Here is an 18,595-nt window from a genome sequence, read left to right on the forward strand (position 1 = left end):
TCCCACCACCGTGCCGCTGTCCCTACTGCCTTTCTCCAGAACATGTAGCTCCAAACCTCGGACCCCATGAAAACACAAGCTCCCCTGCGCTCCCCTGCGCTCCCCTGGCCCTGGCGCCCACCATCTGGCTTCTGTCTCTGTGGTGCGACTCCCCAATGGCCCTCCGCCCGCTGTGGCCCCACAGCCTTTGCCCGGGTGGGGCTGATGCCCTTCACTGAGCTCAGCATCCTCCAGGCCCGCCCATGTCTTAGCGGGTCCTGGGATGTTCCCCTTCTCAAGGCCGGGCACTGTTCCACAGCGCGCATGCCACGTCCTGTCCGTCCGTGCGTGGACACTGGGTGGCTTCTGTGGTTTGGCAGGTGTGGGCAGTAGAGCTGCGAACGTGGGTGTGCAGTGTGTTCGAGAGCAGACTCTTCTAAGAGTTCTCCGTCTTCACTTGCCTTCCAGATCTGGATGCTAACGGGCGATAAACTCGAGACCGCAACGTGCATCGCCAAAAGCTCACACTTGGTGTCTAGAACACAAGACATTCACATTTTCAGACCAGTGAGTATATGTCTAAAAGCACTTGGAATTCTAACTGTTTTATCTCGCAGTCAGAACAAGTTGGTTCGGTGGGAGGGTGCCTGTAAGCATTGAGTGCACATTATCACTAAGAAGAGAAATATTCTAATACTGTGATTCTCTTACTGATTTTATGAAAACATTGCAAATAGGTTTCTTTTAGCTGCCCATGCTGCCTGGGATGAAAAAGCTGCATTTGGACGGCGTGAAACAAGGTCTGAATTCGGAGTGTTCTTCCGTCGTGTTACTGCATTTATTTATTGACCAAGTGCCTATTTTAGAATAGACGTTCTGCGGTCACTTTCTGCTCCATTTACAAAGTGTGTGTTGATAAAAAATTACATTTTTGTATGAGTTATACCCATTAGTAGGAATGTGTTTTTAATCTATCATTTTCAAATGAAATGTTGTTTCATTAGCTCAAAGAAAATTAATAAAAATGGTCTGAAGTTTCTGTTTTTACTGTATTAGTTACGACTAATGTTTGAAATTCAGACAGAGCTGCCGTCTCCCGGGTCTTGATTGACGGTGCTGAGCAGACACGGTCCGTCTCCCTCTGCTCTGAATGAAGCCCTCGCACCTACAGAAACTGATTTCAATATAATTTACATGTAAATGTCATTTATTTCAAAGCATCAGAATGGCAGATTAGGCCCTGCAGACGACTCTTCGCAATTAAATTATTAATGACTCGGATAAGACTTTAGATCAATGTTTGTCGACGTTTCAGTGTCACAGCTGCACAAACGGAAATTTCCACAGTGGAGCCTGCCTACCTCAAGAGGCGTCTGAGATTAACTCGGACCACGCGGGCCACGTGAAGCTCGCGCCGCTGTCCTGCAGTGCAGCATTTCTTTTACGCCCTGTAAAAATCTCCACAGAGAGTCAGAAACCAGTATGGTGCTTTCTGAAATGCTTTCATTCCAAAACTAACTATTTCAAAATTATGACTTGATTTTACTTTTAGATTTTTTAATCCTTCAAATGCTTCGTTTGCTGAAACTGACAGAGAAAGTGGAAACCCGCGGCAGGGTCGACAGAAGCGTTTCCGAAGAACATTGTGTGTCACGCAGTGGGGACAGAAGGGGGCAGGTCACACAAAGCCCGGGCCTCAGTTCAGTGCCGCTGCGTGGCCGGCCTGGGCTCAGCGGTGGGTGCGCGGAAGTGTCTGACAAACTGTGTCCCTGTGCTGACGGTCACCCCTCCCAGCACACAGCCCCCCGTGGAAGTGCCAGACACTCCCCCCCAGTGAGCATCACCGTGTCTCTGGGGAATACTCCATGGACAGCTGGGTGTCTCCCTCACGGCATTGCTGATAGCCCCTGGGTCCCCGTGCCCTGTGTACTGATGGCCCACCTCTGTTCCCTTTATGCCCTGGTACCTGTCGGGCTTTAGGCACTTTGCAGTGTAAGTGTGCTGCCTGCAGCTGTCACACATTGGAAAGCGGTTGGTGTTAAGTGAGCAGGTATTTACTCCCGGTGCCGTAGGAGAAATTCAGAACAGCCTTTCATTACAGGACTGGACCGCCTGAGTGAAGCACCGTTTGATTTTAAATGTGTCTAAAGGTTTCACTGATTCACAAAGAGGGGCTGTTTGTGCCTCTGATTTAGATCACACTGTAATTTGGGCGCTTTTCTTCTTTTTGTGGAGGTAACCAATCGGGGAGAGGCCCACTTGGAGCTTAACGCCTTTCGACGGAAGCATGACTGTGCGCTGGTCATATCTGGGGACTCCCTTGAGGTGAGGCTGGTCTCGGACCAAGCACGTGTCTGTCTGTCCGTCCATCTGTGTCCCTGGAGGCGAGGCTGGTCTCCGCAGAGCCTGTCTCTGCCGGGGCAGAAGTTGGAGCAACCCGCGGCCTCCCTGGGGGTGGCTCTGTGGGCCTGGCCGTGGGCGGACACTTCCTGGACCCTCTGCCCGGGGCGTCGGTGCTGGGGCTGCTCGCCCTCACCGCGAGCCCGGCTTTCCCGCTGTCAGCTTCGGAGGCTTTCCCAGCTGTGGAGTCGTTCACCACGTGTCCCTCGGCTTTCCAGTGCCCAGACGCGCTCCTCCGTCCCCCCTCCGGCCCCGTTAGACCTCGTGCCTTGTTACACAGTCCCTCTTCACAGCTGTTGTAGTGTGGTTTGTGAAGGAGCAGAAGTCGCTACTTGAGTTCTGTCCACTGTCTTTCGTGAGTGTGTGTTTCTGACTAAACCTTCCTGCTGCTGTGGTCCCCACCAGAGATCAGTCGGTCGCACAGGCAGCCTGACTCCCGCCTGCCCCTCCCTCCTGGCGTCTGTTCCCCGAAGGCATGGTCTTCTCTTTCTGGGTCTGGGTCTTCGATGCCTCTGCCCATCATCTCAGTAGTACGCTCTGTGCCTGCTTCTTCATCTGCCGAGCACCTGCTGTCGGGGCGGAGCCATCCTGGTTTTCGGGGAGCAAGTGCATGAGGCCTCTCTTGCGCCCTTGGCGCGGGGCATCTGGCTGCGGCTCCCTCTGGAGGTCGGCTGGGATGCATGGGCCTCCGTCCGCTGCACACACGCACATGTGTCTTTCACGGGCTGCTGTGGGCGCCCCGGGTTCTTGGCAGGGTGGGAGACCAAGAGGCACGCCGGTGTGCCCAGGTCTGCCCATCAAAGGAGATGTTCGTAGTCGGTCCGAGGATGTGGCTCTGAACCTGACCTTGTGGCTCTTTATCCTGTCTTATGACCGAAGTTTCTGAATTGACTTGAATTTAAATGAGGGCAAAGCTGTGGGCTGGGAGCAGTGGCTTTGTGTCTTGAAGACGACCCGGCACTCGCTTTGTTCCCTAGTCTGCCATGCCCTGCGTCAGACGGCGCAGATGGCGAGTGGGACGTGCGTGCAGGCCATTGGGGTACCATAAGGTGAGCACGCAAGCCGGAGCAAATGTGGCATAGTGAGGGAGATCCAGCCGGTGTGCACATGTCCTGCAGGGATGGGGCCGTGAGGTCCCAGGGGGTTGGATAGGGGCCACAGGTTGTTGGCCACCACAGAGCAAGAAGAGAGAAGATGGAGGTGGCTGCCGGTGCCTGGGCACACAGCCCTTCGCTGTCCTGGTCTTGGTCCCAGGGAGGAGTGTCCACAGCCCCTGAGTGGCCCTGTGAGGTTCGGGGGAGCATCCGTCCAGACCAGGCACAGGCACACCAGCCGTCCTAGGACGCACAGCCCCCGTACCCTGCAGGTGCACCGACTGTCAGTGCGGGCTGGTGCTGGGGGGTCTCGACCCAGATCTCTGATAGGACGTCCCGCACATTGGGGGGCCCCACAGTCTAAGGCAACTTGGGGGGTTTTATTTTGCTGACAAAGTTGAAGATTCAGGATGGAAACAGAGTAGTTTATATTAAAGATGAGAAAAAGATCTCCATTAGCAGAGGTGGGGCTGAGACCACCCAGAAAGAGACAGACGAAGTGGAGGCTTTCCATGGGGGGCCCCCACCTCAGTCACGCCGGTGAGGCCGTGCTCGCCAGCCCCGTGCAGAGCCGCACCGGTCCGTGGTGGCGCTCTGGGTGAGACGCGGGGTCCCCACCCACACCCCGACCCCCACTCGCTGCCTGCGGTCTCTGCAGGCGTCCCGCTCCCTCCCCGGGGCTCCACACGGTTCTCTCCTCCCTCCTCACCCCTGCTGCCTCTGTGTCCCTGTGTCCCTGCGAGCTCTGGTTCCCAGCCGGACGGGGTGGCTGAGAGCTGGGCGGAGGGCGCGGGCAGCGTGTACCCCACGCGTTGGCACGAGCTGTCATGTCCCCCCGCGTTTGCTCTCCACGCCCCACAGGCCGTGGCGGGTGGCCGTGCTCACGAGGCTCTGTCCCCCCAGGTCTGCCTCAAGTTCTACGAGCACGAGCTCGTGGAACTGGCCTGCCAGTGCCCGGCCGTGGTGTGCTGCCGCTGCTCGCCCACGCAGAAGGCCCACATCGTGAAGCTGCTGCAGCAGCACACGGGGAGACGCACGTGCGCCATCGGTGAGTGCCCGTCCCGGGAGCAGGCGGCCGAGGGAGACGGGTCCTGAGAGCCGCGGCAGCTTGCTGTGTCGTGGAGCAGCGGGTGGAGCTGGGTGTTGGGAGATGGTCCCTCCTGGTGGGAGAGAGACCAGGATGCGTCTCTGCGTGTTCTCTCTCCATGTCCGTGTTGTTCCGCTTGCGTGCCGCCAGGCGACGGAGGAAACGACGTGAGCATGATCCAGATGGCGGACTGCGGCATCGGCATCGAGGGGAAGGTACGTGGGCCCTTTGGTCGCCGTGGCGTCCCGTGTGCTTCCCGCCAGCCCTGAGCCACACACTCGGGTCCCAGGCCGACCCACTGCCCCGTCAGACCCTTAGGAAGTGCAGGTAGGAAGCAGGGGCCGCCAGCGCCAAGCCCCCCGTGTCCCCACGTCCTTGCTATTCTTAGGGAAGCCCGAGACCAGCGCCCTGCTGTCCCCTCCCTGCCAGGCCCAGCCCAGGGGCCGCCAGCTTCCTGCAGACCCTTCTTGCCGTCCTGGCACCGGCAGCATCTCGCTCACGCTTGCGTGTCTGTGCCTCCACCCAGCTGTAAGCTGCGGTCAAGGTTTGTCTTGTGTGGAAGTGAGCCTGATTGTAGTCTCTTCCCCTCGGCCACTGTGCCTCCTGGTGCCCTGCGGTGTCCGGTAGCAGCCTTGACAGCTCTCCCCTCGCCTGCCTCGTGGCTCCCCTGCAGCCAGCAGCTGTTTCCGGGACCCCAAGGCCGTCTAGGAGGCAGATGCCACGTTGAGCTCTCTGCCTCAGGTCCGTCCTGCCGAGGGGGTCCTGCCGTCCTGCAGAGCTGCCTGCGGCTGCCGGACACACCCTGTCAGCCCGTCCCCTCCAAGGTCATAGGGACAGCGCCTGGCTCCAGCAGGCAGAGGCCGGGTTCTGCAGGTCCCTCCTGGGCGCGCCTGTCCTCGCGCAGGGTCTCAGGAAGGCCCTGTGCTCGTTCCAGGAGGGCAGGCAGGCCGCCCTGGCCGCGGACTTCTCCATCGCGCAGTTCAAGCACGTTGGCCGGCTGCTCATGGTGCACGGGCGCAGCAGCTACAAGCGCTCGGCCGCGCTCGGCCAGTTCGTCATGCACCGGGGCCTCATCATCTCCACGATGCAGGTGCGCGGGGCCCCGGCGCCGGGGCGGGCGGGGCCGCCGGGAGAGCAAGTGTGGGCCTGACGGGTGCTCTCCTCTCCCAAAGGCCGTGTTCTCCTCTGTCTTCTACTTCGCGTCCGTGCCGCTGTACCAAGGATTCCTCATGGTGGGGTAAGTGGGGCGGCCCGCACACACCTGCCCGGCTTCGGTCGTGGAGGACTTCCTGGCGCCGAACCACTGCTAGAGCGTGTCTGAGTCACCGCGCTTGGTCGGTGTTGAGAGTAAGAACCCGCATCGGGAGCTGGGCCTCTCGCCATCTGCTGCTGCTTGGTCTGGAGAACGTCGGTGTCCCTGGGGGACGCCCAGGCGCCGTGGCAGCCCCTTCGCAGGCTGGGATACGGGGGGCTGGGGCTCGGGGGGTGTGCCTGCATCGTGACCAGTGACCACTCAGCAGCCGAGGTGCAGGCACGGGGTGTTGGGACAGGACGCAACAGGCCGGAGCGCACACTGGCCGTCTCCCCAGCGGTAGCGAGCTCTCTCTTCAAGATCCCCACTCGGCAGCTGGGGAGGGTAGGTCAGAGATTGCCCCATGCGTGCTGTTGTAGCTGCCACTGTTCCGCTAACGGTGAACGAGTTTAGAGCTGCTCTTCCCCTCATCCCATGGCTTCCGCCAGGACGTAAAACCACTATAGCAGTGAGGCACACACGGTGCCTCCCGACGCCCCTGCACCAGCCCCACGGAACCCAACTCCCCCACGGCCCATGCATTCCCTATACGCGTTCGCACTCGGAAGGCAGCAGCAGGTCACCCCAGCGCTCCCTGATGGTTCAGAGCGCTGACTCTCTCTGCATGGCATCGTGGGGAACGGACACCCCACACTGCCATGTCACGGGCGAGGAAGGCGTTGCCCAGGGAGCCAGGGAATGTGCTGGAGGCCACAGGGCTGCTGGGAGGACCTCCTGGGGCCAGCCTCAGACAGGCTGGCCTTCCGCAGCATTTAGCCGCTTTCCAGGGCTGCGGAGAACAGGCACACAAGCTCTTCTGCCCCGAGGAGGTGTTTGAAGTACTCCACTTCCTGAACGCGTCTCATCGGACCACTCCCCGAACCCCAAGGTCCCCAATAATTTGAAAGAGACTGGGCGCAGTAGGCGGGGCCTGTCAGGCCAAACATGTTGTAGCCGCAAGTCGCCAGCCTCGCAGGACAGAGCCGATGGCAGATGCTTCCTGCCGCTCCTGAGGCTTCGTCCACCGGGGAGCCTGGGCTGCTCTCCCCACGCCAAGCTGGGCCGGCCCTGAGTGTACCAGTTGCCCGGGCCAGCTGGCGTGACGGCCCGCCCTTTCCCCGGGCACTGCACCTTCTCACCGGCTGTCTCCTTGGTCGGGGACTCTTCCCCTCACCTGGGTGGACCTCTCCCAGGGAGCCGGACCCACACCTTCCTGCAGGCCACAGTGCCAGCTCTGCGTTTCGGCCTGCGCTCCCAATGGACCAGGCCTGGGCGGGGCGGCTCCCATCATGGCTATTGCTCTGGCGTCCGGGGTGCCCGGCGCTGTGCCGCACGGCCGCCAACTCTCCTGCGGCTCCAGCACCGACCGAGGGGAGACTGTGAGGGCGCCAACAGCTCCAGCCACGCTTTACCGTTCCTGTTGCCTTGGTCTTCACGGTGCCCCTCCCGTGAAGGGCCTTCAGAGAGTGTGGGGAGACTCAGGACCTTGCCGCATCTGGAGTCTGCCTGGCGCACAACTTCCTGGTGGCCAGAGAAACGCGTGACCATCCCCACTGCTTTCATGATTTAAAGCTATGGACTTGAAACACTCAGAGGAAAATTTGGGGGACGGTGGTGACTCCTCCTTAGATGGCAGAGCCCGGGCCACTGAGGCTGCGGCCGCGGGCCCAACTGGATCCTTCCCTCGTCCGCAGGAGCCCCAAGTGCTTTCGAAGCGCCTGTCTGTGTTGGCTTCATTTGGGGTTTTTCTGTGCGTCCGTCACCTGAGGTAGCCGTGATTTTCTTAAGCATTAATATGCAGAATTTGGTGGGAGTGGAGGAGAGAGGTTCTTACGCGAAACTTCTTCAACCGGAAACCCTAAATCAGTTTTGTCCTCACCTAGAGAACAGCCGTCAGATGTGCTGGGGAAGAAAGCGATGCTTTTATGGAAGACGAGATGGGAGCCCCGTCCTGAGACGGAACCTCTGGCCCTGGAGCCTGCAGGGTCGCAAACGGCCCCCCTCATGCAGCAGGTGTCCGCCCTGCTACGTCACATCGGCTCAGAGGGGCCACTGACGCGGGCGAGGCAGCGTGGGTGCTCCCGCCACAGTCCGGCCACACACTGTGGCCTCCCCTCCAGGAAGTACTCCTTGGCCGAGTCCTGGGGAACCCTGTGTGTCACAGCACCTCTGAAAGGCTCACTGCGCGGGCCAGCAAGTGGACGTCTCCACGAGACGCCGGGTCAAGAACCTGTCCCACCTTGTTGCACCAACCCCTTCTTGGCCTGTCGTCTGCCAGCGCGGCACGTTCTCAGCATCGTCCTCGGGGACAGGCCGCCCTCAGCTGGCTGCGGGGCTCACTCGTGTGACGGCTGGCCACCGCTTGAGACTGGCTGCATCCACAGGTGCTGGAGGGGGTCACCTGCCTGTGCCCATCAGCCGGGCTCTGCCAGACTCCCCAGTGCTTTCAGCCTCCACATTCTAAGTGGATGGGAGTTCGGAGAAGATTGACGAAGTTAAAAATTAGGAAGAAATGGGGCGCCTGGGTGACTCATTGAAGCGTCTGCCTTCAGCTCAGGTCATGGTCCCGGGGTCCTGGGATCGAGCCCCACGTCAGGCCCCCTGTTCGGCGGCTAGTTTGCTTCTCCCTCTGCTGCTGCTCCTCCTGCTTGTGCTCTCCCTCTTTCCCGGTCAAATAAATCCTAAAAACCTTAGAAAAAAACAAATATGGAGAAAGTTCTGGTCTTGAGCCTGTTTAACCTCATGCAGGACCAACCACTCTGAAGCACTTGGATTTCGGCCCCCGGTGGCCTCCATGGGCAGTGATAGGAGGCAGGCTGAAATGCCCTCCCTGACACGGTGTGCCCTTCCGTGACCCACGGATGGGGCAGCGCCACCTCGACCAGTGACCGTAGGAGCCCATTTGAGGACAGGGCTGCTCACATGCAGATCTCCCCACCTGGGTCTCCCCCTGGGTACCTTCCGGGCAGCAGAGCTTTGTCACAGGTACACAAGTCATTTAGAAGAAATCCAGTCCTGCTTCAGGAAAGACGGCGTAGGTGCACTTCCTGAGCACAGCCAAGCGCCCGCGGGTGCCCAGGTGGAATACGCCTGTGCTTGGGTCTGCCTGACACCCCGCGTTCAGATGGCAGCCACTCTGCTCCTGCCAACCCCACAGAAACACCACCCCCCACCTCCCTGCAAAGTGCGGAGCCGAGACCCCACACATACCCAGCGTTAACAAGCAGCCTCGTCAGGTGTCACACACGGAGGAACCTAGACTTGTCCCCAACCTGGGGGAGGACAGCAGCACCCCCTTCCCAGCAGAGCAGCGCCAGGAGACCCAGTGTTCTACGTGGCACCCAGATGTCAAGTTCCAGTAGACAGTCACTTGCTCCGCCGAGAACCAGGAAGAGCTCCGAGTGAGTCAAGAAGCTAATAGACACTGGCCCTGAGATGCCAGAGGTGTTGGGGTTGTGTGACACGGGAGTCGAAGCCGCCATGAAGATGTACTTCAGTGAGCAGCGGGAGCAGTGAGAACAGAGGGTGGAGCACGTCCGCCTGGAGATGGGAAATAGCAGAGCCCGGTGGAAACTGACCGCCAAGCCCAGCACAGGCCACGGACCCGGCCCATAGCAGAGCGGAGGCCCACCGAGGGCAGGACGCAGGACGGCGCCCTTGGGAGCACCCTGAGAGCCCAGAGACCAGCAGAGCCTCAGGGGCCGCAGCTTCGTGTCCCTGGCGCTCCGGAGGGAGGACGGGGGTGCTGGGCTGGAGGAGAGAGAATGGCTGAAAACTTCCCAAAGGGGTGCGTGCGGAGACATGCACACCGAGACACGTCACACAGAGACTCGGGAAGACAGAGGACAAACCACCAAGACGGGGCGGGGGGGGGAGTGGCCCCAGGGCCCATGGGGTCCTCACCAGGACCAGGCGGGAGGGAGCAGTGTGGACCGAGACAGCCACCTGGGGCAAGCTCTTCCTTCAGGAACGACAGCACATGCTCGCCACCACACATCTGGGCACTCCCGTTCCGGCACAGAGAGCCGTCCGGCTTGCAGCCGCCCGGAGCTTGTAGTTGGCTTGCGAGCGCCTGCACAGATGTTCCCGTCAGTAGCCATCAGGGAGACGGGTGGGGCGTGCGGAGAAGCGGAGGCCCCCCATGCGCCCGGCCAGGCGGGGCGGCACAGCCCGTTTCTCCGCAATGAGACCCTTGGGCTGATGACCCCAGGGGGCCCTCCTGTTGGAATGAGTGGAAACTCACGAAAACACCGTGCGGGGAGCGTTCACAGCTGTGCTCCGTGAGAACCGAACACCGAGGATGACTCCGGTGCCCTTGAGTGAGTGAGCAGGGCGGGGGGGGGGGGGGCACGGCCCGACGGCGAGTGCTGGCCGGCGGCCCGCAGTGGGGAGCGGCTGCCACGGCGCCCGGAGCGGCATCCTGGGAGCCGGGCTGGGTGGGAAGGCACGCGCGCAGCCGCACCAGGGGACTTAGAGAGGCAGCAGGAGGGGGCGGGCATCTGGGGTCCTGGACGTGGCAGCGGCGAGACTGGGCTGCAGGTGTGCGCGGGGTGAACGGGGGGGAAGGGCCCCGGGCTCTCTTCGTGCCTCACCTGTGGGTCCACCGTGACCTCAGCATAGAAAGTGTCTTTAAGAAAGTGGGTTCCTGTGAGCGCTTGTGGCTCCCACATGGGGTTTCCACACCGCACGCTGAGCACTGGGATTGAATCTGAGTTTGCGGCCGCGTGTCGGGTCCCGGCCTCTGGCGACAGGTGTGTCGGGCGTGGCGCGTGCTGCCCGCTGACCGCCCTGTCTCGGTTGCAGGTACGCGACTCTGTACACCATGTTCCCGGTGTTCTCGCTGGTGCTGGACCAGGATGTGAAGCCGGAGATGGCCATGCTGTACCCGGAGCTCTACAAGGACCTCACCAAGGTACAGGCTCAGGGCCGGGGACCAGCAGACCCACTGCTGGTGTTGGGAGGAGAAGCGCCCGCTGTGCAGCAGCTGCCAGAAGGTCTTAAGTAACGTCTGTCCTTGGGAAGGTTTTGCGCCCGGCTGTCTTTGCCGCGCTCCTTCCGCGATCCACTTCAAAAAGGGGAAACCATGGTTTTCTCGAATGTTTGCGGTAAAGCTCTGCTGTCATACCACACCTGAAATTTTATTTTATTTTTTTTTTAAGATTTTATTTATTTATTTGACAGAGAGAAATCACAAGTAGATGGAGAGGCAGGCAGAGAGAGAGAGAGAAGCAGGCTCTCCGCTGAGCAGAGAGCCCGATGCGGGACTCGATCCCAGGACCCTGAGATCACGACCCGAGCCGAAGGCAGCGGCTCAACCCACTGAGCCACCCAGGCGCCCCACACCTGAAATTTTAAAGGTGCTGCTCAACCATGTTTGAACCCATGGTGACTGGGCTCGCTCTGTGGCAGACGAGTGCCCGGTGAGGGACACTTGCTGACAGCGGCGTCCTCTGGGGCAGGACGGGCTTGTGTCACCGTGGCAGCGTCCAGCACTTTGAACTCGAGTCGCCGGCTGGGAGTCCTGTGCCTGCCCAAGCCCTCCTCCGCCGTGCATTCAGAATCACGTCTGAGGAAAGATGGAGAGTCTGTCACTGGGACCCAGGGCTGAGGTAACAGAGATGCTGCTGGGGAACGTGTGCTCCCTGAACCTGCCGAAGATCCCTTTCTCTGGCGCAGAGCTACGTCCAGATGCAGGCATTCCTGAAGGAAGCGTCAAGCTGGTCACACTTCTTCACGAAACCCTCTTTCTCTAGCGTGGAAGACGAGCTCCACGGGACACCCCCAGTCCTCCAAGGACGAGCCGTGGTGCCTTTGGAGTTTTCCTGAAGCAGCACGGAGAACAAAATCCACTCACCCCCAGTCAAATCTGGGTTCATAAATGATAACCTGAAACTACTGACTCGGATCTTTAAAACCCTAGCAGTGCGGAGGAAGAACCAGAACCGCCCACCACTCAGAACTGCGTCCTGTGCCTGCCCCAGCCATGTTGATCGCCAGGTTTCATGGTGTTACAAGAGCCGGATGGAATTGAGACTTAAAGGTTCTTGGAAAACATGGAGTGCTCACGTGGCTTTTCCAGTGTGAACGGAAATAAAGCTAGTTGAGCAGCTCAGTGTAGAATAAAATGTCAGCCCCTGTTCGATAACACCGTATTTGATTTCATAATGAAATGCATATATAAGACACATTTCCAAATGTGTATATATTTAGCATTAGTGTCCTGAGCATAGTACTGTGAGTATTACAAGTAAAAGGAAAACTTTTTGGTTTAATATTCTAAAATGGTGAGACCATTATCATTCAGTAAAACAGAACAGGATCAAAGATCTAAAAACTATAGGAAGCTTTTATGAGGAATCATAATTTTAGTAGATTATGTCTTTCCTTATTTCCTTAAACTCCAGAAATGTTCACTTGAATGCCGCCTCACGGACGTAAGGGGGACACCAGCTCCCACGTACAAACAGAACCAGATGGTTCCCTGGAATCATAGGTGGCCAGTGTCTCCGCTGCTCACGGTCACTGCGGGTCAGCCCGGGTGCCGTCACCAGACGGTCAACGTCGGAGCAGTCCTGCCAGCGGGATGTGGGGTGAACACCCACTGTCGGAGGCCTGACGGTCCCCATCGGTCAGAAGTCCGGTCATCAGCACCTCCGTTGCTCTGGGAGCAAGAAGATCTCCGCAGGGTCCCAGGTAGCCATGAACCCGCAGACGTCCCCATGAGGTGACACAGAAAGCACGAGTGTGTCAGGAAGGAGTGTTTAGTGCTGACTGAGCGGGAGAGCCCGTCTCTGTGGCGGTGACCAGTTGGGAGCATCTCGGCGCACTCCAGCCGGACACCGCTTCTCCGTGACTGGGCCGGGAGTTCACTGCTCGGGATCTTCCTTGAAGAAAAGGCTCCTTTTCTTCACGATCCAACGTGCATCCCGCTTGTGTTTCTAGAGTAAACACTTCGTTCAAAATCTGATCCACTTGAAATCCTTCGAAAACAAAGTGGCGCTAAAGTACTTAACCACCGAACTCGATACAATTTAGTTAGGTTTTCTTTTTTTTTTTTAATTTTTGTTTTTTTATTTTTTTGACAGGCAGAGATCACAAGTAGGCAGAGGCAGGCAGAGAGAGAGGAGGAAGCAGGCCTCCTGCTGAGCAGAGAGCCCGATGTGGGACTCGATCCCAGGACCCTGAGATCATGACCTGAGCTGAAGGCAGAGGCTTAACCCACTGAGCCACCCAGGCACCCCACAATTTAGTTAGGTTTTCTTGCTGAAGCAGAGATTTGGAAGCTTTCCGTTACTTGCGACACTTGGCGGTGCCGCAGGAGGCCCGTCCGCCTGGCCTGTCTGTGTAGCACGCACTGGGTCTGCGGCTGCCAGAGGTGCCAGCGAGACGCCACTCTGGCCCAGGAAGCCCACGCTCAGTCTGGAGAGAAAAAGTAAATTCAGGGTGAAGAACGTGACAAGCGCAGCACGGAACAGGCTGTAGGCAGGGCTGCGTCCAGCCTGTTCTGAGCAGAAGGCCAGGGTCGCAGCAAATCCCCAACATACCTGCAGAGGAATCGGGAAGCAGCGTACGTATGCCGAACAGAACAGAGGGGAAAGTACCATGCTTTGAAAGAAAATACCGCTTTTCGTACTTATTTGATAGCCTGTCTTTTTTTTTTTTCTGAGACGTGAGTCAGAGCCCAGGCCTTACAGATCCTCTAACAGGCTCGGCCAATCCGGAGCACAGATGGTTGCTCCCAGCTCTCTCCGGAGAGCCTGAGCCCAGCCTGGAGTCCGCGCTCTGCTCAGTCGTGGCTCCGCGAGCCGTCCGGAGCCGCCCGGCAAAGAAGCAGCGTTCCCCTCCCCTCCCCTTCCTGAAGCCCTGTCGCTTCACCCTTGCAGAAAGGGACGTGTCTGTGACCGGTGCTGCTGTTCCTCTTTTAAAGGTCAGGCTCTGCTTTGAATGCTCGCAGGTCACTCATGATGAGTAGCTCCTCGCAGTTTTCTGATGCTGCCAGTGAGACAGGGACCCAGTGTGCCTGCCCCCTCCCAACGGCACAGATGACTCAATTTACCCCAGTCTGTGGCCCCTCAAGAAAGGCCATGTGATCCTGAGATCCAGGGTCACCCACGCTCACCTGAGCCGGCCCACGTGGTCCTGATATCTCAGACTTACAGCTGTTGCTCCACGAGCAGCACCTTGTTGTGTGCTCACGAGGGTAACGTCCTAACTGCGGAGGGCTTGGGTGGCGGCGGAGAGAGCTGTGAGGAGTCGAGTGGGTGGCGTCCTGCGGTCTGTCGTCAGAATCCTTGACGCCGTCCGACACACGCTGTCAGGGTCACTTCGCTGTGTTTTTACTTCCCGTTGAATATTCTCAAATGGTTTTAGCTTGGGAATGTATATTTGTATTCTTAATATAATTTTAGAAATAACAGTTTTAAGGCATGAAAAAGAAGTGAAAGACAGAAATTAGGGAGGACCGTTTGCAGACGGCATAGTCATCTCTGTGGAAAAGCCCCAAGGATTCTGGACGAGTAAGTTTGGCGAGTTGGTAGGATTCGAGGAAAAAAATCTCTCTTCTCCTTTCTGATTGTGTGTGCCAGCAGGGAACCGTTGAGGTCTGAAAAATGGTTTTGAACAGCCTTGGCAATAGAGAAGCAAAGTCGGTTTGACGAACTGTGTGCCAGATGTGTGCGCCGTGGGACACCGTCGAGAGGGACTTTGAAAGGTGCAAAAGAATGTGGCCAGAAAACTCCATGTGCCCAACAGCTGCCAGATTCCAAAATTGACACGGAAAGGCAGGAATTACCAAGACCGTGTTTTAAAAAGAAGAACCAGTTGGAAAGACTCGCTCTACCCAAGACAAGGCATTCTCAGCGGAGGACAGACTCCTGGACCAGTGGGGTCGACAGAGAGCCCAGGGCAGGAGGCGCAGGTGTCACAGCAGATCTTTGACAAGCGCGAAGGGAAAGCAGACACCGTCAGAGCCGCCCGCAGAAGGGAGCCTCCAGCCACCCTCACAGTTTTGGGGAGGCTCCCTCAGAATGAGTCCTAGACCCGACATAAAATGTTCGGCTATTCGCCTTGTGGAATAAAACGCAGAAGAACACGTGTGTGACCTTGGGGCAGGCCTGTTTAGATGCGGCTCGGACACATGATTCAGAAAGGGGAACGTTTCCAGGCTGGACTTTATCATAATCCAAGACTCTTGTTCTGTGGTGGCTCTGCTGAGCCAGTGAAGAGGCAAGACCCTCGTCGGACATCCTGGCAGATCACAGTCCCGACAGAGGCCTTGTATCCAGAAAGTACAAAGAACCTCACAAGTCAGGAAGGACACGACCCCATGACTGAAACTGGAAAAGCCCTGAAGGGGCAGCACAGCACGGGTCACGACGTGCACGTGGCCAGTGAGCGTCTGGAGACACTGTGCTCACCGCCGTGTCTCAGGCAGGGACGGCGGGTGGGAACCACGGGAAGGCAGGGTCCCACGCGTGGCAGCGCCACGTGCTCGCTCCCCCCTGACGGGCACACGGTGTGGCATGGGCACCGTTCGGCAGTTCTGGTGAAGTTAAATGCACTGAGCACATGACGCAGCATTTACCCAAGAGAAGCGAAAAGTTGTGGCACAGAGAATCCTGTAAGGAAATGGTGGCCGCTAGGCCAGGGTTGCCGGTCACCGCAGCCACACCGCCCAGTGTCCAGCCACACGGGGGAATCTTAAATGCATTTTGCTACCCGAAAGAAGCCCGACTCAGAAGCTCGTATGGTCCCGTTTGCCTGGCACCCTGGGAAATGCGGAGCTTTGGGCCCAGATGACGGGTGGGCAGTGGCCTGGGGTCGGGGTCGTCGGAGTCGGGGACGGAGGGGCCATGGGAGGTGGCCGTACCGACATGTGCGGCCACTTGTGCCCCACGTGTCTCAGACCAAGGTAGATTGGTGAGTCGTTCACACGACCTGCGGAGGGATTAACCTTTCCCAAGATCTGCTTGATTTTACTTTTATAGTTTGGTTGGTACGTAATAGAAACGCACTTCCGGATCTCTAAGGTCTATCCCTAAAATGCTAAACATTCTCTAGGTTTCTGGCTTTTTCCTTACTTCCTTTTATCCACACGAGTATGTGCTATTATCACTTCTGTTCACGGAGGACAAGACCACTCGCAGAGGCTGAGTGTGTGCCCTGGGGCACCCCGAGGTGTCCCGAGCAGGACTCAGACCTGGGCCAGCCAGACCCTGAGCGGTGTCTGTGCAGTTTCCCGACAGAGCTCCTGCCAGGGGAGTTTCCGCAGCTGGAGACCTGCAGTTCTTCCTCCGCTAACACAGGAGGAGAGGCGTGTGGGCCCAGGAGAGCCCCTGCACGCGGGGCTGGGTCCTGCCATCAGTGGCCAGTGTTCGTGCATATCTGTGCCACCAAGTACAATGAGCCCCTCACTGCGTCTGTCCAAGCTGAGATCTGGGGCCCCGAGAAGCTCCACATCCAGGAGCTCGTGGTCGATGCACAGTTCCCATCATGTCTCAGTCATTTTATTGACAGCTTTTGTGCCCATTCTGTAGTGTTCTGCCTTATTAACCTGTGGTCTGCTTGCATACAGAGCTTTGACCTGCGTGCACAGGGGTGTGCTGACTTTCACAGGCCCCGTGGGGGAAGTTCGCAGTTCCTGATGCAGGAGAGCAACAGCCCCCTTCTGTACCTTCCACTGTGTAAACTGCTGGTTATAGCACATAAAAGATGTCAGCAGGTCTAGCTACAGAGGAAACCTTTCATGTTTATATCAAAAAATTAAATTCTCTTTCAAAATATTCAAATACAAATAGCCACATACCCAATTGCATGAGTTTTATGAAAGACCAACACCTGCTGTATCCGGGCAGAGAAACGCGTCTGGCACATACGCACGGAGATGTGGACGTGCGGCCCCTGAACCTCCTGCCCCTTTGAAACCCAGCACCACTCTCAGGGACACCTGTTAGGTCTGAGCCGGTATTTCCCAGGAAGGTGGTGGAGTGGCCACACCTGCCTTGTGGCCTGTGTCCCTTTTGAAAAGTCACTCAAGTCTAGGTGGGCGTGGCTCAGATCTCACATGCTCTGCAGGTCACTGTGGCAGGCGCCCTGGGGCATCTGTTGCGTAACAGAGCTCATCCCTCCTTGGGGCCATTTGGGGCAGTGCTTTCTGACGTGCCTCTGAGGCCCCAGGTCACCGGCAGAGCTTCGGACTCTGGGCATTTACTGCTGACCCTTGAACACTGTGGGGTCAGGGGCACCCACCCCCTGCACAGACATCTGCATATCACTTTGACTCCCCCAACACCCAAGGGCTAGCGGCCTCTTGGTGACCGGAAACCTCACCCACCCCAGGAAACACGGATGGCGCTACACGTGTTCTGTGCTGTGTTCTTCCCATAAAGCAGGCTGGAGGGAAAAAAGTTAAGAAAATTACAAGGAAAAAACAAATACATTTACAGTACCATATTTATTAAAATATAAAATACTAAAATACCATATTTTTAAAAAATGCACATCAGCAGACCCGCACAGTTCAAACCCATGTCGCGGGTCACCTGTCCGCTACCCAGCACAGCTAACCCGCAGCGCGGACTCATGGGAAGCCTCGAACCGTTTGCACTTCGTCGTGTGTAATTGGCGACCGCGTCTGCCCTGTGTGACGGACACCCTGCACTGCGCAAGAGGGTTGATGCCGGGGTGTGACCACACGGGTCCGGCGCCCATCATGCCCACGGCCCCACCTGACAAGCACTGCCGTGGACCAGCCCTGAGCACTAGCAGGCCAGTGTGGCTGGCAGACGGCGCGTCTCCCTCTTGGGTGCTGAGGGGACGCAGGCCGAGTTCTTCCATCACGGACACATCCCGCGCAGCCCCATCGTGGCTGTAAATGTGAAGGCTGTCGCCTGAAAGCCACTCTGTGTATCCCTCACGGACGGACGGACGTGGCATCTTCTCCAGAAGGGATCTGCGGGCTGGCGAACCCCGGCCCCAGCTGGGAGACTGTCCTTCCTCACCTGGAGCAGCTAGGGGCTAAACACAGGGGTGTTTGTTCCCAAGAAATAAGAGCATGAAGGGAGCCGTTCCCATGACAAAGTCTCTGCCCCTGGTGCTTCTGAAAGCGTTTGCTGATGTGCATTGCGCTCCGGGGAGCCGGGGAGCTCGTGGCTGTGCCCTTAAGGTCAGCAGAGCGCGAGTGGGGGCCCCCGCTGCTCTGGGCCAGCCGCACACCGCACACAGGCAGGAAGGCAAGTCTTGGGCCAGTTCGTGGGCTTGGGGCCTGGGGGGTCTTCTAGAAGGTACTCGTAACCAGCCGTTTGGAAACCTGTGAGTCACGCGTGTTGTCCCACTCTGCTAACTACCCTACTCCGCTGTTTACCCTAGGGAAGATCCTTGTCCTTCAAGACCTTCCTCGTCTGGGTGTTGGTCAGTGTTTACCAAGGTAAGACGGGCTGGAGGGAGGGCTGCTTGTCTCCTGCCAGCGGTGGCGTTTTCCCCGCTCGGCTGAAGTGCAGAGGCTTCGAGTTCTGTCGATGCTGAACACTGCACTGTTTGCCCCGGGAACCAGTACTTAGCAGCCGGCCGTCCGGGCCCTTCACAGTGCAGGGTACCAGGTGGTTGGTTACTGATGCACGTTTTTAAACGTTAATTAAACGTTAATCTGGAGACATTTTACCAACCATGTCCCACATCCTGTCCTACCAAGTGCTTTCTTTTCACGGAGTCATGTCCAGACCGTGAGAAACCTCACTTACGTAAACA

The 18,595-nt window shown here is 58.0% G+C and overlaps 1 protein-coding gene across 3 annotated transcripts in view; it reads left to right on the forward strand.

The window, feature by feature from the left end:
- The window catches only part of ATP9B (ATPase phospholipid transporting 9B (putative)), a 174,004-nt gene that overhangs the window by 150,692 nt on the left and 4,717 nt on the right, over positions 1-18,595 (forward strand). For all 3 annotated transcript variants that reach the window (XM_059409851.1, XM_059409852.1, XM_059409853.1), the window contains 8 exons: positions 448-546; positions 2,215-2,304; positions 4,377-4,521; positions 4,711-4,775; positions 5,495-5,650; positions 5,733-5,797; positions 10,655-10,763; positions 18,218-18,275. In XM_059409851.1, the coding sequence (XP_059265834.1) occupies positions 448-546; positions 2,215-2,304; positions 4,377-4,521; positions 4,711-4,775; positions 5,495-5,650; positions 5,733-5,797; positions 10,655-10,763; positions 18,218-18,275 (787 nt within the window). The remainder of the gene's footprint in view (positions 1-447; positions 547-2,214; positions 2,305-4,376; positions 4,522-4,710; positions 4,776-5,494; positions 5,651-5,732; positions 5,798-10,654; positions 10,764-18,217; positions 18,276-18,595) is intronic.

This window comes from Mustela nigripes, chromosome 8, assembly GCF_022355385.1.
Source record: "Mustela nigripes isolate SB6536 chromosome 8, MUSNIG.SB6536, whole genome shotgun sequence".
Taxonomy (NCBI): domain Eukaryota; kingdom Metazoa; phylum Chordata; class Mammalia; order Carnivora; family Mustelidae; genus Mustela; species Mustela nigripes.